The 23,308-nt window shown below is 57.7% G+C and overlaps 1 protein-coding gene across 1 annotated transcript in view; it reads left to right on the top strand.

Moving 5' to 3' along the window:
* The first annotated feature begins 10,467 nt into the window (after positions 1 to 10,467).
* The window catches only part of LOC105700428, a 120,374-nt gene continuing 107,533 nt past the window's right edge, over positions 10,468 to 23,308 (top strand). The window contains exons 1-2 of the mRNA XM_023434557.1: positions 10,468 to 11,076; positions 22,959 to 23,144. Coding sequence (XP_023290325.1) covers positions 10,468 to 11,076; positions 22,959 to 23,144 — 795 coding nt within the window. The remainder of the gene's footprint in view (positions 11,077 to 22,958; positions 23,145 to 23,308) is intronic.

The following is a 23,308-nucleotide window of genomic DNA, read 5'->3' as shown; positions in this document are numbered from 1 at the left end:
CTCCACGCGATGCGACCCCGTAGGAACGTAATTACACCCCGAGGAAGGAGGAAACTTTAAGAGGTGATCCACCCATGGAACCCCCAATACTGACCCAGTGACCCTGTGAAGGGGATGCGGTATGACGTCACACAATTCCTTCCATCCCAGGGCTAATTTCGTTCGGTGGGGTTGTGCACGCTGAATCGATATTTTGGACCATGGGGTAAGATCGTTTCGACCCCCTCGGCCCGAGGGGTTTAAAGGACACCGCCGAGAATCGGTGGAGATATCGACCGACCTCGGACCTCTCGAATTTCATTATCACCGCTTTTCTAAGTGCGTCTGCAGAGGAGACAACAAAAAATCGACAGGAAAACCAGGGATGGATCCGCCGATTAAAACTTGCCCGACCCACCCCTTGGATCATTGGCATTTGGCCGGCAAACAAGAGCGACGCGCTTTCCCCGATCCGACACCTTTTTCTCCACGGCGGGTTTTTGTCAGGATTCCCTGGCGAGACGTCGGAAATGGCCCCCCATAACAGTAGGGACCTTCTTTTGTTCCCGCCAGTTTATCCGCATGAAGGATTCCACGAATCCCGGGGAAATCTCACGGACGCGATTGCCCGGCGCGTCCATCTTCTCGGCTCCTGTCCTCGCGGAGATCATACATTCTCGAAATTGAATCACGTCGCCCCAAGGTACTCGGATCCCCTCAAAACGCGTTCCCCGTCAGTAATGAAAAACCTCAACCACGAATAGGTAATACCCCATATACCGACGAGTGCCATTTTCGGTACCACTTCCAACCTGCGCTTTACCTCGACAAGGATAACTGGCCGGCGAAACGCGATACCCGTTATTAAGTATCGGTGGGATAATTTGCAAATATTCGGCGAGGTTACAGTTATCCCCGGTTTTCGGCACGTAGTTTCGAGCCACGCTCAGCCCCCCAAGATACGTAATATCCGGCGCGCAATCGGCTTAAGGATCGTTCCGGGATTAACAATCACGATCGTTCCACGTCCTACGAAGGCGACCACGGCGGAAACTTATTTAAAAATAATTGCGCACACCCGCGATGATTTCCTGCGGGTGATTACGGTTAATTATTTGGTATTTACAAGTATAATGGGGCCATTTAAGAGGTGACTACGTAACGGGCTCCCGCCGGACGATCGTGTCGCCGGTGGTACGTTCGAAATCTTAATGGAAAATCTCGGTTATCCTACGAAAAGACCTACTTCCGGTAAAAGGATCGCCGATGCACCTCGCCCCGTTCTCGTTAATGTCCAGTGTAACCGAGCAGTCCCTCACCCTTTCGGCCGAGACTCCCCCGCGAGGAAAGATGGACGCGACATTTCGGTTCACCGGGCCATCAGCGAAATGGCCATCCACCCGTCCAGGTTATAGTAAGAGCCGAGACAGTGAATGGAGGGCAGAGATCGGACAGAAGTCGGAGGAGCACGGGGGGAGAGAGATGCGGAATCAACCACCGCCAATCTGTCGCTGTCTGCATTAGGCCCTCCCTCCTCGGGCGCGGCTTTTCAAAAGGCTCCGTTTGATGAAACGCTCACCGGGCTCGCTCGGATACTTTTAAAGTAAATTAGCTTTTTAGTTTTCTGCGCCTAAAACCCGGGGAATATATAACATGTATAAAAGGAAGGGCGGCTCGACCGCCGCCGGTGGCGAGGGTTCAACTGGTCAATGGCTGAATGGGGCCGAGCCCACGCACGCGTACTCGCCGCATACGCGTGGCCCCCGCGTATGACTGAATGCCCAAAAACACGAAACGCGTTGCATTCGGCCGCGGCCCCCGACGGTGGTGGTGAGGAGGATACCCGCTCGCTAATTCCCCTGAAAGACCGAAACTCCGACCGGCCGTCCGCCGCCACCCACCGGGCCGCAAGAGCCCGCCACGGCCACGCGGAATTCCTCGTTACCTGGCGTTGACTTTTTGCTACTTGCGAGGATAAAACGAGGATCCGAAAGAGGACCCTTTTTGCGAAGGCCTACTCGAGCACCGGGGAATAATGCCGCTCCCGCGGCCCCCGGGAAAAAGAGCGGGTTCTCGCTTTCGGAGCGGCGCTTTTGCGGATTCGACCGCTCGAGTTCCGGCAGTATCCGAGGAAAGGGGGCGGCTTTCTTCCCCGGCGTAAAAATCTCCCGACGTCGAATAAATTAAAGAGTGAAATTTACTCCGAGGGTCGAGCCGACCTCGGGAGCGGGATCGAGTTTAACCGCGGTTCCGCGTGAACCGTCCCATCGAACCTCGGAACCGCTATCGCAACGAGTACCCGAGAGGTACGCCTCGGAGGAGAGCCCCGTTAATTTCTCTCGGCAGGCTCGACACGTCGAGTCGATTAATCCGCCGGTCGATTACCCCCGATTAGTCGATTTCGATTCGCGCCTAGCCCGGAAAAACGCGGCGCAGCGGATAGGCGCGTTCCAACCACCGGGAGACTTGTCCCAGGAAGCGATGAGAAACGATCCAGATTATGCGCGAGCGGGCTCGCCCCGCGGGAGGATAAATAATAATCGAACGAGCCAAGGATATACCCTGGAGCCGAGGATCGGCCAGTGGGGCCGAGAAGGCAAGAAAAAGAAAAAAGAAAAAAGAAGAAGGACCGACCGAAGAAAGAAAGAGGAGAAAAGAAATATGGAGGGACCGAGCTTTAAAGGCAAATACTCGCGGACTCCCCGCGAGGCGACCCCGGATGAACTTCTAACAGACCTCGTAGGGGGTCTCTAACGAGCCGCGCAATTAACATTTTTATTAGACGATTTCCATCGCCGATGCCTCCATGCTCCACATATGACCCGCCGATACGTTTGGGGTCCTGCCCGTCTACTTTGCCAAATTGATTTCCAGCCACGTCTCGAGCCCCACGCGGACTCGTCCCGGCCCTCCTCGTTCCACCTCTTTTATTTCCCGCCCCGTTAATTAAGTCCGCCGTGTCGTTACCTAGATAACTCCGTGAGATCTCGCCTCTCGGTCGCCAGTACCCGGGGTTTCGGACTCGTTCGGACGTACTTGGACGTACTTGGACGTACTCGGACCGACCCGGCAGGGCGCAATCGGCTCGCCGGTCGGCGGTGCTTGCCGCGCCGTGCCGTACGGTGATTTGGCTAACCACACGTTGTCGGGCCATCGGCGGCATCCAGCATTGTTTGCTCGCTTTGATGAGGCCAATTCGCGTTTCGCGATTGCGTTTGCGTTTCGTATGGGATGCGCATGATGATTCCGGGGTCCGGGGCGGCGGCAGCAGCCGGTGTCTGCGTGTGTCATTAGTGACCCCGGGGGTGACCCGAGGTTTCGCTCTCACCGTGCCCACATAGGGACCATGGAGATGCATCGACACCGACCACTGTGGACGGGGCTCCATTATGCCCCCCGTCGCCCCCCCAACCCGGAGTATCGAGCGACAAATTCCGTCATCGGCGACCGATAGCCGCTAGAATCGTCTCCCCACCCCCATCGAGAGAATCGCGATCGAGGAGCAGTCTGGTAAGTAGGTAATATAGGTGAGACGTCGTTCGAAAGTCGAGAGGGTCCGATCGATCGGTCCGAGAGACGGCTGCCGACGTCGGTAAGTCCGTTACATAGTGCCTACGCACGGCACCTCGACGATAGTCGTTCCGCCTTCACTTACCGAACTGTAAGTAACTCGAGGTGCTGTTAAATGCAGACACGAGCAGGCACGGCCCGGAAATTGCCTAATTTCCTGAGTGCGCGCGCCGATCCGTCAACCTGACGTGACGGGGACGTAGTTGCACGAAAAGCAGACTTTTAATGTCGGATGTCAAAAGGTACCGGGGGGTTTTCTCGAGATCGTCGAGTCCACGCGACGCCACCGTCCCTAGGTGTCGCGCTAGGGCGTGCTACGAATTTCCGCAAAGTGCGGAGAAAAAGGGGGGAAACAAAAATAAAATAAAAGAAAAGAAAAGAAGAATCGGCGAACCGTCCCCGGCGACAGATGTTCCCCGTTCGCTCGCCGCCCGGTACGCACCGTATAGGAAACGTTGCGTAATTACCGGGGGTCGGGGAGACCGCAAGATGCGCAAAATGTCGGAGATCCGCGAATCGATCGGCCGCGTATAAATTATCGACGGCCGGAGGGCCGATCGGCAATAAGGCGGCCGACGCCGGCGTCGCGGCCGGTAATTCCCCGACCCGAGTAAATAAGGGAGTCGGACCGGGACATAAATCATTTTGCGATGTTCCCCCCCAATTTCGGCGATGGGGTGCGAGACCCGTTGACGTGTGTGACATCCATCGGTCAGCCCGTAACGGCGCGGCAGCGACGGGCCCCCCCGGCGCGATTCCGTCACGGAAACGTCTACGTCGACGTTCGACGAGCCAACGCACGCGGCGCCGACGTTTTTCTCGTACGAGGTTACCGGCCAGTCTCGCCCGTCCGACGGAACCTCCGTCTCGTGCCCTCGGACTGCGGGGTGAACTCGTCGACGAGTCCTCCCCCTCCGCACCTGCCACGCGAGGAAACGTTTCCGAAGAGTACCCGCTCGGTAGGAATCATACTAAGAGCCCCGAATTCCCCGAGAAAAGGACCGACGGGGGGAGTCGATCGGGTCGCCCCGAGACTCCGGGTCCGGTCGATGCAGCGAGCTCCTCCTCGAGGCTTGCGGGCTATCGAGGGAAAGATTAAGCGTTCGACGTGGGTCCGAGTGATAGAGAGACTAATCCCGCAGGACTTAGTCCTGGGAACGAGAAAGGGGATAAGGTGACAGTAGATAAGAGAAAGTCTGTAATTAAGAGACGTCAATCGGCTAAGACCTCGGTATTGGTTTTACGTGGGGCTCCCCCCGCCCTGGACCATTTTCTCCTCGCATCCCCTTCATCGTTCTTCCCTTCGTCCCTGCAGGACGCGTGCAACTGCGTATCTGCATCCCACCGGTGTAAACTTCAACTATTTTTTAAGTACGACTTTATCGCAGATTTCTTGCCAATGGCGGATCCTCGTTAACCCCTTAACTGTGCACACTCGAGATAATTCGAGCGGCGTTGTATTTTATGCTACTATAATTTTTCACCCTCGAATATAATCGAGAATTTTATTTTTTTGCCAAGATGATGTTCTAGTGTTTTTTTTACATTAAAAAAAAATTGATTTTTCGGCCGATTTTTTTTTTAATTTGTGTGTTAAGGGGTTAAAATAAATCACGGTTTGCGCGACGAGGAGAACATTGTTTTTGCTAAATATAGTGGTACGCGTTACCACTCCAGTCTCTAGAAGCTACGGAAATATACAGCTACGGAAGGAAGGAATAACTTTAAAAATTCTATTCTTTTCGCGGCTTCTTCGGAATCACCCTCGGCCGGCGTTAACACTCAGGCAGGGCTCCGAACTGCGCAACGCGTTTTTTCACGTTAACTTCCTCGTTAGCATTATCACGTACGTCTACTTATCGTGGTCAGCCCAGCATGACAACGCGAGCGAACCGCGAACAAATTCAAGGAAGAACCGGTGGAAGGCACCGTGCGCGCGCAAACGGAGGTGCATCCGGTGCACACGGGTGCACCGCATAGTTGCATCGAAATTAATAAATTCCGCGGGCAATTTCACGACGATAATTGTACAGGCGGTCGGGTTGCCGTGGGTCTCGGTACCCGAGGGAAGAAAGAAAAAAAGAGAGAGAAAAAAAGAAAAGAAAAGTAACGTCGAGCAGAGCCCATACCGCATCGCGCGGGTTTCGAGCGGAAATCCGCGTGCCTGTCCCAGGTGGGCGCGGAATACGTAGACGGAAACCCTAAATTTCCGCGTCGCGGGTACGCCTGGCTCATTCGGCTCGATCTGCGGAACCCGAGCACCTCGGCGGTCGCCTTAAGGCAGCATTTCGTAACATGTAAATAAGCGCCACAGGAGCGACTTAAGTGATACTTAAGTGGTACGTAGCGTGAGAACATCGTTTTGCATTGAATAACGATCCTGGCTTCGATAGCGCCGAAAGATCGATATCAGGGAACGAGAGCGTTCGAGCCGGAACTCGGTCGCGTAGACGCGGTCCCGGGCGGTCGCGCGGTACGACGACGGCGGGGTTTCCGCGGCCGCAGCCCGCGGTCCGCTCGCCGGCAGACGCGGCGGTCTCTCCGTCTCTCTCCGGTCGGCGGTCTCTCCTCCGCGCGACGACCTCGCGTCGCCCCACTCGGCGACCGATGGGCGTGTAGGGTTCCCCTCTCCGGGTAGCTCTTCCCCTGCGGCCCCTCCGTCGGCTCCCCTCCACGTGCCGAAGGGGAGTCGCGACGGTGCGACAGAGAGCGGGAACGGTCACGAGAGAGAGGTCGCGACCGCGCGACAGGGGAATTCCGTTGTCGCCGGGGGACTTCCCCTTCCCCCTCCCGGTGTCGTGCTCGCGGTCGCGTTGTCCTCGGATCCACGCCTTCCCGGCCACCATTGGCCGCTCTTGTCCCCGGGCGCAAGGACGCACGCCCATTCGCCGGCCGCACCGCAACCGCGGGAAAGGACACCGGCCGCTCGCCCCGCGGCTGCGGCCACGGAGTCGCGGGTAGACCCGACCTTCGATCGATGCCACCAGGACTCAAGGGCCGACTCTCCTGGATCTCGGAAATGACTTTGAAACCTTGCGGAACCGTCTCCGGAAAAAAAAAAAAAAAACCAAATCACTCGGGGAGGATTTTCTTTCAACCCTTTGGCTACTAAGCGCGCCTAAGACGTTCGACGTTTGGTCCAATGTTGCCTGCGCGCCTTCATGAATTTCGCCCATATGTCGAAAGGGCTCCGTAACCAACGGGTTAGATACAGATTTTTTTCGATTTTTCCCTCCCATCGTCGGTCGAGGTGCATCCGCGTCCGGCCCGGACCTCGGTGCGCTTCCGCGTGCGGCTCGCGGCGCAAGAAGTAACAGGGTGCGACCCTAATTGCAGCGGAGGGTGCACTTCTCGCGCTCGTTCGCCTTTAAGACCTCCGAGAACGCCCCTCTCGCCGGCCGATCTTCTCGCGGGTTTTTTTCTTTTTTTTTTTCTTTTTTCTCCACCGCGGGAAATATTAATTATCGGCTATCCATACACCCGCGGCCCGCTTGCATCGACCCGCGATAATTCTCGCGCCGAGTGCAAGTACGATCCCGGCAGCCCGATTAGGCCCGAGCTTCGGGCCCCGTCTCGAAACGCGCCGCCGCCGCCGCCGCCGGTAAAACGCGGTTTTCCAGAACCGCCTTCGGTGGCATAACTCATTTTTACCGTCTCCGGGGAATCGCCGGCTTCAAAGACCGGGATCGCCGGTGCGTAAAGACGAGCCGAGCCGCTTTTAGACCGCGAGATCGAGACTCGTGTTAACTTAAGCACGGGGCCGCGGTTAATGCGCGATCGCTGTAAATTGCTGTAAATTGCCATAAAACCGGCCTCCCACCCTTGCCCGACTTTTCTGCGCCTGGAGGTTCGACTCCTCGGCGCGGTGGTTCGATATTTTCAAATCGTTCATCGACTACCTATAAAAAGCCTCCGAGCATCGATCCCTCTTACCCTCAAAAATAAATGTCACGTAGCCCAAAGGAATATATCTTAGAACGGTACCGAGGAAATATTTCGTTAATTCCAAGATCAATTATTTCCCTGGAATTAATTGCATTGCAGTATTTATTAGGAATTGCGACTGTTCATTTGGGTCGATCAATTGTTCCTAGGGTTAAGAAAATATTCCTTTGGGTCAGTGTATTCTTTTCCCTCGGTGCTGGAACTTTATTCCGCGAGGCATTGTTAACGAGGTCGTGGGGAGCAAGTATTATGCGCGTTAACGAGTTCATTGGAAACAATCCCTAAATCGAGTTTCTCGGGCAAATCGGTGTTCCCTCCCCGTTGGTGAGCATATACGCCGGCTCGGGGATCCGTTCCAGCGGAAAGAGCTTCGGACGAAATTACGGCTCCGGGAAAAACGAGTAAACACCCCATCCGTCGAGTTCGTTATTCCCGGCCGCTTCGCCCTTGCGGACGACCTGCCGGACAGCGGACACGTACGTATTGCGCAACGCCGGCGCACATACTCGATGGGGCATCAAATAGTGCTTCGCCGATGCCGTGGAGCCCCGCTCTTATATTGGCTCCATCGGCGCTGGCTAATGGCGGTCGGAAAACCTCGGAAAATGTACATTTACCTTAACGATCCCCCGTGAAATGCTGCTCGACCCGCCTCCGTTGCGTCATCGGTTCCAGTCCCAATATCGACGTCCAAACTCCTCGACGTTCCATTTAAATGGAAAATTATTATTCACTATTTTATCATGAAAAAAAAAAAATAAGAACGGTCAGGAAAACCACCTACTCTAACTTTACCTCGTGGAATCCTGCTCGAGCCGTCTTCATCTTGTCACCGGTTCCAGCTCCAATATCGACGTCCAAACTCCTCCACGTTCCCTTTAAATGGAAAATTACTATTCCCTATTTTATCATGAAAAAAAAAAAATAAGAACGGTCAGGAAAACCACCTACTCTAACGATCGTGGAATCCTGTAAGAGTTGCTTCTATTGCGTCATCCGTTCCAGTTCAAGCATGTCGTCTGAACTCCTCGACGTTCCCTTTACCAAAACCAGAAAATCATTATTTACCATTTCAGCATGGAAGAAAAAGAGAAAAGAACAGTGAAGGAAATCTCAATTGGGATAACCGTCTCAGGAGGTTGTGGCAACTAGAGTAATTTGGTCAAACTAGAGAGCATACAAAGAGATTACGATAAGCACGGTACAACAACACGTGGCTTGTAGTAACCTTGACTAGATGGCAAAGTAACCGTTGTTGCGTTTACTGCAAGGTTGTCCTAAAATGGTTAGGCTTACCGCAATCATGGATTCCTTGACGATTCTTTTTTTCTTTTCTCCGCCAGCTCAAACGATAGACGACCGGCTCACCGAGTTATCTCGGAGCGCAATGTCGGGAGTACTTACGTAACCGGGCCGGATGCGAGTTTTTCGGTCCCAATATGTCTTCTCGATTCCGTCGCGTTTCCGTGACCTTTGTACGCCGTAGGCGGGTTCTTTCCTGGGTCGGGGATCGCGGGGGCGGGAGAGGTCCCTGTCAGTCATCCCGGTGACGGTCGACCCAGATTCGCGGAACCCGCGACAGAGTTTCGCGGAGGGCTAAAAATCGCCTCGGCTTCTAAGGGTATATGTTTACGACCGCCGCAGCTGTCCGATCGACGATAACGCGCGGCCGATAACTCGGCCGCAGCCGGGTTAAGGTCGTCCGCGTACGTAGACGCGGAAATGCCGCGCTCTCGAAAGAACCGGAGCGCGTTTCCGATCGAACGCCCCGTAAGAGACTGCGCGATGCGACGCGCACCGAGAGCCTTTGTCCTCGTTCAAGGAGAGCGTAGAGGTCGCATTCCGCAGATCGAATAACGTAACATCGGTAGAAACCGAGAGTGACCCAATTAGGAGGGACGCGGCCCAATGACTGGCTTCCTTTCCCCGTTCGTTGGCCCCGAATAGGTTATAGGTTACCCCGCCCCCTGGCGAGCAGTCCGCGGCGTGCCTCGAAGGGAGGCCGACGCGTCCGACCGAGCAAACTCGTCGGTAAGGCCTAACCTCTCGGCCGGCGTCCCGGGAGTTTCCCAGATTCGGGAGGGCCTTTCGTCGCGCGAGGAGTCGAGGGCTTACGTACTCGGATAATCGGGATCGCCGTTGCAGCCGAGTGGGAGGACTCGTGCGGGCGCGCAGAGGTTACAAAAGGTGAGCCGCGAAGTGGGTCCTCGGCGAAGATCGCGCCGCCGCCGCTGCCGCCGGCAGGCGCCGGGAGAGGGAGCGAGAGGGCGCTCGGCCGCGCTCGGCGGGGCTCGGGCGTTTCCGTGAGGCGGCGGCGGCCGCGCACCTCCGCGGAGTCTCGTGCTGCGTGGAATGAAACTCGTACGCGATCGGCTCGGCCGGGGCCCGGCTTTCTTTGCGTATCGCGGCTCGCCGGGTGGCCGGCTCGAATCCCGCGGCCGTTGAGGCTCCCGGAAGGTGTCGCGAGTGTCGGGACGCGGTCGCGGTCCTCCGTCGAAAGTCGAGCGCCGCCGCGGCGGGCGTCTTCGCGAGCGTCGCCCGGCAGACGGCGAGGCGCCGCCGCGAGGAGTGGAGGACGCCGAGCGAGAGCTCCCCCGCCGGCGAGGCCAGGACGGACCGGGCGAGCATCGGAAGAGGACGAGGTGAGAGTGCGGGAGTGAGACGAGCGTTCGAGACTCTTCTACGGGAGCGGGCCCGGGGACCGCTTCCGGACGGCGGGAAAATCGGAGCGATAAGTGGCCGGGAGTGGGCGGGGCCTAAGGTCGGAGACACGTGACACGGAAACTGTCAGGCCGCCCTGGGCTCCCCTCCACGTGGCGCGCCCCTCCACCGCGACGCCGGCCAGAGGACCGCGCGCGCCGCGAGGCCGCCGGCGGGCGTCGCGCGACCGCGACCGCGTCGCCGGGGATCCGACGTCGCTTATGCCCCGCGAGCGGGGACCGACGGCGACCGACGTCGCCGCGTCGCCCCGACATGCAGCAGGCGAGCCTAGGCGAGCCCGAGCCCGGCCAGGCCCGGGAGTTCCTCGTCAAGAGCGAAGCTCCCGATGCCGGCGACGCGACCTGCTCCTCCGTCGTTAACGCCCCCGACGCGATCGACGCCAAGGTCAGGGTCAAGCAGGAGGGCCCCGAGGAGGACGCCGCGGTCGAGCCCAAGCCGGGCGCCGAGGACTTCGGCAGGGTCGACTTCCGGGGCTGCGACCGGGAGTCCCTCTGCCTCCAGTACCCGAAGATCCACCCCCGCCAGCCCTTCGGGCCCTTCTCGCCCTTCTACGGACCCCCGCCGGTCCATCGGCACGCCGCCGCCTTCCGGCCCTCCCCCGACCGGAAGCTCGACCAGGACCTCGACCGCTCTCAGGGCTTCCGCCACGCGGACGGGTACTCCCAGCGCCAGGACGTCTTTCGACGCGGGGACTCGGCCAAATGCGTCCCCTCCTATCCTGGCGTTCCTTATCAGGGATTCGTCCCTCCCGTCCAGCGGCCCTACGGCAGCCACCGGAACGAGCCCCACTACGGGGGCCACTACTCCAGGCAGCGCAAGTGGAGGTCCTCCGCCCTCGGGGGACTGCACTCCCCCGCTCCGGTAAGTCGGGACTCCTTTCTACGACTCGAATCCCTCCGTCTTCTCCTGGCAACGCGCCGTGACGTGGAAACGCAACGACCGTGCATAGACGGACATGAATGTCTTCCCTGCAAATGTGTTCCAATACCCCCTAGGAAGGCATTCGAGTCCGTGCACCAGGGTACGGGCGCCGCGGTGATATCCAGTTACGCCGCTGGAAATAATTGCCGTTGAGCTGGTTATCCTTTTGTTTATTTTTTTTTCATTTATCCTGGGTTCCGTTGTTCCCAGGGATGATTTATGAGATATGTGATGGACGCGATTCCAGGCGGAGGGATTCGTTTGCCAATCGTACCCGTGCGAAAGATCTGGTATTTCTCTGCGTTGGAGTGGATCGCTCCGAGGATCGATGCGTCTCGATCGGCGGATCGAGATATCGAGGCTGGTTATCCCGACCACCCGGTTCTCGCCGAAAGGGAAGCGTTTTCCTGGAAAAGGGGATCGATTTTTCATTTTATTTTTTTTTTTTCTTCTTTTCTTTTCTCCGCGGTAATCGAGTGGCCTACATTATCTCGCTTGTGGGGGGAGGGCGCGGACTCGCGAATTCGCGGTTGCACCGTCGCGGCCGTCCCGAATCTCGCTTTAATGGAATCCAATGAAAGCGTCGCGATCGCGCGAACGGGCTCCGAAATTATGCCGTGGCGCGGCGCTAAATTACAGTGATTACTCCGGCGACGTGGCTTGGCCCCGGGGGACTCGCCACCTAGCGGATGAACTTTGCGTTAAGACTCGCGATAGGGCCTCGTTTAAGTAAACGCAGCCAAAGCGGGGGGCCGAGAGGGGAGGACAGGGCCCGAGGTCTGATTACACGGGAAATGGAAACGGCGTTCGATTTCTGCTAGACGGCGGTGATTATCGTTAAGACAAAGCGCGGAGGAGCTTCCACCCACGCGCCTTCAACGCGGAGGCACGGCTTGTGGGTTTTGTCGGGTCGCAACCTTTTCACGGTTTCCGCGATTTTCTCGCGTTTCCTTTCTCGCCCTCGATTCCTCTTCCCGTGATGTAGTGTGAGGGAGAACGCCAATGTCGATTCCACGGAATCGGGACCCGGGGTCTTAGACTTTCGATGATCCTGCGACGCGAGCGCCACTTGCGGATAATTAGGGAACTCCAGTACCACGTGACCGAGAGACTTCCTATCGATGTTGATCATTACCGGTGATGCTTTCAATTCGATGATTAAGGTATGCCAAGTGACACGGTACTCGTGATGACATACCGGATGTGATGTTTTCTAATAATTTTTAATTGGAATATGGGAGGCGCTCTTGGCACTGGAGGCACTTAGACTAAGGTGGCGACGATCTCGATACGTGGCGTTGTATCTCATACTTCGGGTTTTTTTTTTTTTTTGTTCCGGACCTCTGATGGGTTTTTTCGGTCGAGGCAACTCGAAGGGAAGGGTCTCGCGGGTTCTCGAAAACTCGAGGAGGTCGCGTGGGAAAGGAGGCGCACCTCGTGAGTCTTCTACGGGGAGTAAGAGGTTGCCTAACGAGAACTCGCGGATTCTGCCAGTTCACGGTTAATTGTTCGTTTCCAGCCGGGTTTTAAACCGGCCCCCGGTGCATGTACGCATCCGCGTTAGATGACGATCGGGCCGGGTAATTAACCGCTATCTAATTGAGGGTTGTTCTACATCTCAATTCGAGGTTTTGTGCGCTCCTGCAGTTTTGTTCGCGGATTATTCTCACAAGCTCGGCTCGGTGTGTGCGGCCACCGACACGAGCCTCGGCGCCGATGAGCGCGCACCTTTCTCGCGGAGCCGGTTTCACTTAACTTCTGCTTAATGTACAGGCCAAACATCGCCTCGATTCCGAGCTTTCTTTTACACGGTTAGAATCGACCCCCACCCACGGGACGGCGCGCCGATTTTCGATCCGCACCCGCGAGGGAAAAAGGAAAACCCGCTCGGTACGAAGTCGGACCGGTTTCGGTTTCGTCGCGGTATGTACCTGTCGCGAGATTCCGATTTTGGTCAGGTGTCCGGGCGCAATTGCAGTTTATTACAGCCTACCTCGGGGATCGTCTTTCTCTCTCCCGATCTCCGGTCTAAGATCGTTTATTTTGCGCACGCGCACCTAGACCGCGCGTCTCGATCGCCCCGACGCTTCCTGTTCCCGATCTCGCACTTCGTCGAAGGAGAGCGAGGGGGTATCCCTTCTGAAAATCATGGATTTTTAACACTCCAAATAAATCGACGGAAATCGTTGGGGATCACCGAAACATTGTCATGACTTTTTAAGGCTGAACATCACTTGTCGATCGCGTTGTTCACCGTGTAAAATCAATGGCGATCGGCGATCCCCTCGGGAAATCATGGATTTTTAACACACCAAATAAATCGACGGAAATCGCTGAAGATCACCGAAGCATTGTCATAACTTTTTAAGGCTGAACGTCACTTGTCACCCGATCGCGTTGTTCACCGTGTAAAGTCAATGGCGATCGGCTCTAATAAAATTCGAGAGGCATATCGCGGAGAGCCGAAATTCTGAGGGCGGAATCCGAAGGAATCCCTCCGACGGCGCCGACGCAGCGGAGCGGGTCTCGTTAAGTCGTCGCCGTCGTCGGGGCCCTCTCTTTCTCTCTCGTTAAGTCGTCACCCCGCCTCCGTCGGTCCGCGCTCATCTCGGGATTTATATTCTCGCGAGGGCGATCGACTCGGGCTCGATCGATCACTCGTCAGCGGGGACCATTGTGGCTTCCCTTTGTATCGCGTTACCGGCCAACCGCGGGTCTGCTTAATAATTCTATTCTTATCCGCGCGCTAGCGAGCGGTATCGCGATAATTCCCACCGGCGCGTCGACGACCTACGTCACGAGGGTCCGCGGACGATTTATTATTCCTCGTCAGTCGAGCGGCGTCCATCGCGGCCGACGCGAGACGCATCCCTCTTCCCTCCTTCCCTCCCAGCCGGATCGGGCCGGGACGCTCCTCCTGGAGAGTCGGGAGAGACAGAGAGAGAGACGAAGAGGGGGACTCAGGAGATCCTCGAGAGACGTCGCTATGGAGTCGGAAAAAGTCCCGGGGAAAAAGGAGGAGCGGGTAATCGGCGGGCGGAGGGCTCGTTTGCATCGAGAACTCGCCGCGAGACATCGGCCGGACATTTGAGCCACTTAACGATCCCGAATGCACAGTGCCTCGGCAATGACTCATGCCCGATCGCAAGAAGCTATCCGATCTATCGGTCTTACCGGTCCGCTGGCGATTGCCTCACCATTACCGTCGACCATGGTTAACGGCCCGGAGGAGCTATAGATTCGATTCCAGCTTCCTGAAATCCACCATTAACCGTTCTGCTTTACGGGTCACGATGCTCCGAGTGATTTGGAGCGGCGCACCGACGCGGCGGGGACTCCGGGAAAAGCGAGAGGTCCCTACTCGAGGATCCAGGAACGCGACGTCGATCCGCCGTCGGTCTCGGGGTACGGGAGGAGCTCGCGATCCGACTTTCCCCGGTGGAGACGGGTGCGCCGTGAAACCGCGCGTTATCGTCTAAGCCGATGGTCGAGCCGCCCTCCGCAGGCGTTCCGCTCGCCAGATGGGGCCCGGTTTGGGCGCCTCTTTCCGCTCCCCAGGGCGGGCGGAGGAACACATGGCGCGTCTCGGCGCTGTCCAGGTTCCGGAACCGAATCCGCCTATGGGTCTCCGATTCTTACTCCGGTACCTCCGTCGGTCCAGGGAGGCGACTCCACCCGGGCCTCTTTTCCGCGGGGCTGATCGCTCCGGAACGCCCGGAATGTGCGGCAGAGCTTTCTAGACCGTAAAGTCGCCTAACCGCTCGCCCGGGAGAGGAGCAGCGGAGGGAAAACCGAGCGGGGGGAGGACGCGGCCGTGCGTTTTGCCCGCGGATTCGGTATGCGCCCGGTGCTCCGTGGGTACCCACTTAGGCCTCTCCTAAAAGCCCTCCCCGCACCCCTCGGAATCCATCGGGCTCTCTCCGTATGTGCCGAGTGCGAGTGCGCGATCGACCGGAAAACGATCGAGAGCGATCGAGGGATTTCTCTCTCTCTCTCTATCGTTCTCTGCCCAGCCTGCCGAGTCGGACCAGCAGGTGCCGCGGGAACGCAGGAATCGGGGATAAACGGTGATTTTAATCCCACCGAGGGATTTTTCAAACGACTCGGTGGGTCGATCTAGGTTAAAGGAAGAGCCTCCTCTCTGCTTCCTGGATCTTCGAGATCGCCAGGAGATCGGACAAAGGCTCGGCGAGATCCTTGGGACCGCTCGGCTCTTCCGGGACCTCGGTTAATAAATACCGGGGACGCGTAGATTTTAATAACGCGTCCGTCCAATTTTCCCAATGCTGACGTTCGCGTCGCCCTTCCGCACCGTGAAAATGGCCTGGTCGGCAGTAAATATCGTTGACATTTTACGGAGCCATTAAGGGACCGTTTTCAAAGCTAAACGGACCATTAGCTCGGTGGATGCGGCATCTAGGCATAAATACGTTACGTTACGATCGGCTCCGGACGCCGCGCTCGGCGGGGAAATAGGTAACCCAGTAAATAACTCGTTTTATAAGCAAAAACCGCGGAGAGGCCTCTCCGTGGAGATATCCGGAACGATCGACTCCCCTGTACAGGTACCTCCGGGGTAAGCTCGATAATTAACGGATTTCCCCTGCGTCGACTGAAAAGTTACACTCTCTCTCTCTCGGTACTGGCGCGACTCCGCGCATACGATGCACTACCCCGTCGGGAGTAATTCCCGGGTACGACTCCTATTTCCCAACCGGGATTATATTCCCCGGTGCCCTTTCGCGAGGCCGCGTCTCCTGGAGATATCGACGGGGAGCAGATCCCGGTAGCACGAGCGACGGGGTCGGCAGTCGTCCTCCGTGCGGGTGGAGGATCCTCGGCAGGACTCGCGGGAGGAGCGAGAGAGACCCGGAGAGGGAGAGGTCGACCCGACTCGAACGTCCAGGGACATCGGGGACGAAACGCGTCACCGTTTTATGGAGGCATCAATTAACTTTAATATTCGCGCTCGTAATATCGCTGCTCCGCGGGTCGGTAGGTGTCAGCGGTCGTAAAGCACCGACCGGCGTCGTTTCGTGCTTTGTAACGTAATCGCACGCCCGCGGAACGCTAGTCGGATTATAATAATGTTTACTATGCGACTATGAGTTGCCCGTTTAATGGCCCCATAAAGATTCACCGGGTCGTGTTTAACCAGCCACCATTTGCTCGTTAGAGCACCGCGAGGATGCGATTTGCCCGGGTACACCGCCCCGACGCGGCGGTTCGGACGTCCATTTTTTATTTATTTATTTATTTTTTTTTTCCCCCTTTGCACCGCGATCCGAGGACGAAACCGCAGGATCTGGACGCGGATGTCGATTACCTCGAGGGCCAGGCGGGGCGACGAGTCGTCGAAAGCAACCCCGAAGATACTGGGGAGGAAACCATCGGAGGGCGGCGGCTTCGTGTCCTGCGGTCGCGCAGGAGCACGCGTGCGTTTCCGCGGTCGCCGACGACCGAAGGGCCGTCCCCTTATACCACATTGATCTAGACCTCGCGTTGGACGTTCGTTTCCAAATTTTCAGTCACACTAAAGTCAGGGAAAACGATCTCATTCTTTGAGAACCGATTGCCTTTGATTTCATGCTATAGCAAAAGAATGCGATTTGATAAGAGGTATCGATCGGTCTTAAAATTGTGACAGTATTCGGTGATTTCCAACGATTTTCCGAGACTTCCGCGTGGGATTTCCAGCTGATTTCCACATAATTTCGGGCGTTAAAATCCGGGATTTCCTTAACACCCCCTCGATTAGATCTTTCCTATCACCTGGTCGCCGTTACCGCGCGGAGAGGAGCCGCTCTCGCCCCGGTCGAGCGAGGTCGCGAAGTGGAAGCGAAGTGGAAGCGGAGTGGAAGCGGAGTGGAAGCGGAGTGGAAGCGGAGTGGAAGCGAAGAAGCGGCCGATCTTTGTCCGGGGCCGTGGTCCCGGGTTTACGGCTCCCCGACGCGGCCCCGATCGTGAGATCGTATTAGGAGGCGAGCCCGCGCGTAGGCGAGGTCAGGGGGACGACAGGGGCTGCTCGCGTTAGCACGGGGATCCCTCGGCAGGGCGAATGGAAGGAACAGCGTGTAACGATGTATCAAGCCGTTGCGCCCCTGGCGTGTCCGCCGATGGTGGATCGTCGCTTTGAGCTCGGCCGCGCCGCGTCGCGCCCAACGGCTCTGTATCATGCCTTTACACGCTCGGCCAATGCCCAAACGAGGGACGGGACACCGCTCGAGTCTTGTTCCCAGGCATGGACACTATTAATTTTGTATCCCGACCCTGGCAGCGCCTCGAGTACGCCCGCGACCGACTCCCCCCGGGCGGACGACCGGGCCGAGTTTTCTCGCCGGTCGCGCCGCCTCCGGAATCCTTTGACGCGTTTTTCTTAACGAGGGCTTAACGAGGGAGAAAGTCGAGATCCTCGGAGCGAATCGCGATTCCCTCGCTCCCGGTTCTTCCGCGCGGTGCCCGCGGCTAGGCGCGACGGCTCGATCGAGCGTTTTAACGCGCCACGCGGCGGAACGGTAGCCGGATTTCTGCCGTTCGCGGTGGACGCGCCGCGGGTCTTATCTCTCGGCTCGGATGGGAACGGCCGGGGTCAGTTTGGGCGTCGTCCTCGGGAGGTCGGGACTCGATGCACCCCTCTTTGTCGGGGGTCCGGGGGGTCCGCAGGGATCGATCGGAGCGTCCGTTAATTGGAAGGTTGACGGTGCCGCGGATCAATCCGCGGGCGCGCTCGAGGGGGTGCGGCCAACCTGTTGAGAGCGGTCTCTCGTCCCCCGGGCGAGGGGACGCGGAATCGGACCGCGGCAAGTGAGCCCAATTAAAAGCGCCAAGCGCGTCCTAATTAACTCCTCAATTACGCGGTTCCCCTCCCGATTTCGGGGCAAACAAAGAAGCCGGCCCGGCCCCGCGGGGCTCCGAGTACACATTATAATTGCGCATATTAAAATGGCGTCGCGGGCCAGCCAGCCATCCCTGCAGCCATCTTTAATCAATAATGGAGCATCAGGGACCATGACAACAGATACCCTTTCCCGGCCCCGGGTTCGCGTCTCACGGACCCCCGGGCAAGGGTTGCCGCCTTGCTCGCCGGGGCTCGGATATACCTTCCTCGTGTCGGGTTGCGTCCCTCCCCGGCCCCCCGATCCCCAACCCCGCGTCGCTCCGAGGAGCTCCGACCTGCCCCCGGAACCTGGCAGGGGTGGCTTTTGTCCGGGAAATCGTCCCGCGTCCTCCCGCCCGTTCACCCGCGACCCCGGACGCTAAAGTGCGCTCCATCGTCGACCCTCCCGGCGGCGCCGGAATTTCCTCCGAGAGGTAGCGAGAAAAAGACTGACTCTCCGGGATGACGACCAGAGGGGTGGACGCGAACGTCGCGAGGTCGGTCGTCCCCGGGTCACCTGTTGCCCGTCCCGAAAGGACATTGTCCAGGACTCCTATTCTGGAGTTCCCCTGGTCAACTTTATCATGCAAAATTGGGGATTTTAGATATACGACTCGGCGTTCCAACAATGCGAAATTTCTTCACGCGCATCTATTCGTATGGGAAAAAAAATCCGTGTGGATTCGAGAATAGGGTCCCTGGCGTCGGCGACGCGATCCGCGGTTCCGACCTTCTTTCGTCTTCTTCCTTTAATCAGAGCGCGACCGGTCGCGCAATTATTTCGCGACTCGTCCACCCCCGATCTCCGGGGATCTCGCCGGGTCTCGCCCCCTTGTTCCCACGTGCCCGTTTTACCCGCGACGAGGAGCCGCGCGCGATGTAACGTCGAGGACAGCTCGTTAGCACCGCCGGGAACCACAATGGCGTCGCGACGCCCGATACCCGATAACGCGCCGGTGGGCGTCGCCTCGCACAATGCCAATGCTTTACCCCGGGTAAAGCCTCGACACAATGCCCGTAATAGGAGAATTAATGCGCGTTGCGTGTGGTCCCCCGAGGGCCCCTGGGGGGCCCGGGCAGATCCCCGATAGCATTGTTCCGCGGATAATTTGTGCGTTCAATTAATTTAACTCGATCGGCCCGGCCTCGCTGACATTTTTCCCGGGGATATCGCGGGACTCCCGCGAGAGCGGGCCCTCCGCCCTGCGGCCGGACGATAGCCCTTATCGACGCCGCGATGGCCGGAGACGGACCGCGCCGAATTCCCGATTCCGCGCTAGATGGGCCGCGGGAACGAGAGGAGGGTGCCCTACCTCGTGCGGAATCCGCAGACGCGATTAGAACGTCGGTGCAACAACCGGCGTCGCTCGTTACGGTCGTCTTTGAAACCAGTCTTTATGTAGAAAGTAATCGACCTCCGAGCGAGAGGGATCGCTCGCTCGAGTCGATCTTCAACGCGAGGGTGACGTCACGATTAATCGCCGGACATCGATTCGACGCCGACGTCGAGGCGCCGTCGGCTGGGACTTTTCGTCGCGCGGGGACGGCGACGCCTACCGGAAGAGCGTTTCCTCACCGGCGTCGCGAACTCCCCGATTGGACGCGACTCGCGACGCGTGACATCGCGGCCCTCAGGGACGCCTCGACGCTCCCGTCGCGGCGACGCCGCCGTCGGGACTGTGCCAAGGGATCCGGCACTCCGGCCCTGAGCGTTTTGTCGCGAGGAATTACGAGGCACGAAGTGGGCGGCTACGTGGCGTGTCGCACGCGCCGTCCTTTGATACGGCCCGCACGATTCGCGACGCCGCGACGCCGTATACGCGCGTCTTGCCCGGGGACTAGGTCGGGCCTCGCGGATCTCCGCGGAAATCGCTCCGATGCCCTTCCCCGGCCGCTAATTATAGGCCGCGTTCGTTCAGAAATTTCCGCCGGCGCGCGCATAGAAATTTCCTACCGCTCGGCGGAATTCCGTCGCGAGCCTCCTTTTCCCTCCTCGTGCTCTCTTCGGGAAATAAAATGTCACGGGAGTGGGGCCCGATTCGTTCGTTTTATCTTCGGCATAGGAATTACGGTGAAAGTATGTCCGCGGTAAATTGTGGCCGCTACTTGACTCTACCTTGACTTATACATAATTCAAGGCATCGGGGCGGCACCGCAAGGTGCTTTCGAGTGCATTACCATACGTAGGTACTCCTGGCCACCGAGACGTGGAAAACTCGCCGGTGAACCGAGACTCTCCTAGGGGGTGGAAGTTTTTTCTTTTTTTTCTTTTTTTTCTCCGGGGGACGATTTTCTACGGCAAATTGCCTTCCCGGTATCGGTGGTTCCACTCCGGTGGAAGGTACCCTCGCGGTACCGAACCAGGGGTGGTTTACTTTTCTAACCGGTGAACCGAGGTTTCCTTCGATCATCGCCCATTTTCGGTACGCCGCTTTCCGGAGAGGTGAACACGGCGTAACCGTGCGTGCCCGATCTCTACGGCGGAATCGGTCGGAGAGGAAATTTACATAGGTCGAACGCGAGCTTGAACCTCTCTCGGGGTCTAAGTACCACTTGCGGCGGTAGCGTGTCGCCGGGAAAATTGGTACCTGTCTCGAACGAGTTCGACGCGAGCACGACGCGAGCCGAAGGGCGTAATTGACGGTTCCTTCTGTCGTTCGGCCAAAGCCACCCGAAATGGTTCGTGGAAACGCGAACGTAGGCCGGAGCCTCGGTTACGTCGGCGGATAAACCTGCGAAAACACCGCCATAAGCTCTCCGAGCCCACTCAACTAGCCGGGGACTATTACTTTGAGGCTTAACCTCCGACTGCCGCGTTCTCCTCTGCAATCTACCGACGAAAAGTCGACGAAGGAAAATATACGAGCGCGATCGCTCGCTTTCACGGAATTCCCTCCTCGCTCCGGAGGGTCCGCGACGTCGTTTACGACGAAACGTGCGAGGGAGCCGCAGCGATTTCCACGTGACACCGCCGATCCGGTTGCGACAGCCGTAGGTGGTCTTATTGGCCGATAAAGCCGACTTTAATGGACACACTTGCGCGGGGCCTTTTCTTGGATTACGACCGCGCGGATCATCCGCGTGCGGGATTTCACCGGGCCCTCGGTTCGACGATAAAGTTATTACGATATAGCCTAGGCCCTTGTATCGGACCCCTAGGTGGAGGGACGCGCCGCGACGCCGCGAGGTCCCACTACACAGGGCCCCTGGTTGTAAAAATCCCGGGGAAAGCATAAATTCGTTATTTACTCGGCGCACTCGTTTAACGTCGTCGATTACGTGCACGACCCGCGATGGAAGGTAGAGACTCGCTTCCCTCCTCGGTTAATGAAGCGGTAGTAGTTCGGCTCGCGTTTATCGCCCTGACCTACCGTCGAGTTATCGGGGCCCCTTGCCCACGACGGGGCCTCCGGGCGGACCTGCTCGTATTTCCCGTGGTCCTGAAAATTTATGATTTGTTTAATTAACGTTTTTTTTTGCCCCGAGAGGAACCTCGGCTAATGAAGTAGCGGGAGGTTTACGTCCGTCGCCCTGACCTACCTCGAAGTTCCCGCCACCTCGGCGGGAGACTCTCCCAATCGAGTAGCTTAACCTCTTGGGATCGAGACCACGGATCGATAGATCGGTCGGTTGCCTCGGGTTTTGTCGTTCTATCTGAAACGCGGCTCTGTCCCTTTTTTCGGCGGAACGGCACCAGCGTTTCCGGCCTTCGGATCCGTGGTTTTGCTTCTAGAGCCTAGTCAAGGGGTTTCATCTCGTACGCGTAACCCGAGACGTCGGATTCCCGTCCTGGGGGTCCTCTCGATTTTCGAGGCTTTGCCCGTCCCTCCTGGCAAGGACTACGGGGGCACTTGCAGCGGAATAATATTTACCCGGACGGCCTGGCGACTGCGTCCTATTATCGGACGCGTTATCCGTGGGCAGGAAACGGGTAAATCCTCGCTCGAGGTTACGCCGAAGTGGCGCGGCTCGGTCAGTTTGTTGGTTCGGCCGGGACGTTAACGTCTGCGGCCCAGTGACAAGAGACGTTTGCCAGACCGCGGACGAAATTGTTCCGTGTCTTCTTCGCGTGTCCTATCTTCGACCGAATACTCCCCGGGCCTGGAGCCAACGCGCTCGAGGCAGAAACCGACGCGCGGACGGCGAGAGGCAAAAGACGATAAAGAAAAATATACCTCTCTCAAATTCGAAAATACCTCCCGGCGGAGGCGCGACCGTGCGGCTTGGACTTTGGGGAACGCGTCCTCGAGCACAGGTAAATCCAGGATCTGGATCGTTTCTATGGATTGGATTTATTCGGCTTATCGGCGGAGAATTCCCTGACTCTTGACCCTCGACTGGCTAGTCCACTTGTCCTGGACGAGGGGACACGAGAAAGTCCCCGACTCCCCGTGACCGTTCCACAATGGACCACCCGCGAGATATATTCGCCCGCGAACCTCGGAGATGGCACCTTATACCGCCATCCATCTCCTGACGTCGGACATTCAGTCGGTGACACTAATGTTTCGCTTCTCTTTTCATGCCGGGCATTTATCTGCCCTCGCTAAAGAGCCCCGCGAGCTACAGCGGTCTTAACAGTGAGAAACGAACGGCCGGGCACTTGCGACGCGAACTCCGCCATTTTCGAGGGTTTACTCCAGATCTCCAGGAGACCTTCTCCGGAAGTGACGGCGATGAGGTTTCGCCGATGACGAGAAACACGCGACCCCTGACCTCGGGGTCCAGTACTCGAATCAAAATATAAAAGTCCGCAGCACGTCTGCCTGACTGGGATGGCTTATTATAATTCCGAAAAAGAAAAAGAAACTAAGAGACTTGATTATTTATATTAAGCGGACCTTCTCCGAATCTGCCGCGGGTTTGCTGAAATCTCTACTAGGGTACTCTCCTCGTAAGAATAATAGACGTCGGATTGACCGTTTGACCGTTTCGTGGATTGCAGTGGCCCACGTGGTTCCTTCGGCCTGACTTCCCCCTGGGATCGCCGCTCATAGGACAGCACGCCAGCTCGGCGGGACCGCCGAATTCGTCTACGCTATCCTTGAGGAACCACTCGGACCTGCCGAAGAGTCTGGACCCTCCGCTGGACAGCAGCAAGATCCACGGCCAGACCCCGACGATCTGCACGGTGAGTCGACTTCTGGACATCCGCATGCACCTTTCCTTCTGTTTTGCCCCCAACGGGAGGACCCGTCGGGAGACGATCGATCGATTTCCCGGGACTCATCGAGGTCCTCAGGACAAACGGCGATGGGTGGGTGTCGTATCGCACGAACTCGTTCGGAGGCACGG

Source organism: Orussus abietinus, unplaced genomic scaffold (genome assembly GCF_000612105.2).
Source record: "Orussus abietinus isolate OABI.00-Male unplaced genomic scaffold, Oabi_2.0 scaffold2, whole genome shotgun sequence".
Lineage (NCBI taxonomy): Eukaryota > Metazoa > Arthropoda > Insecta > Hymenoptera > Orussidae > Orussus > Orussus abietinus.
This window is presented reverse-complemented; position numbering and strand designations above follow the sequence as displayed.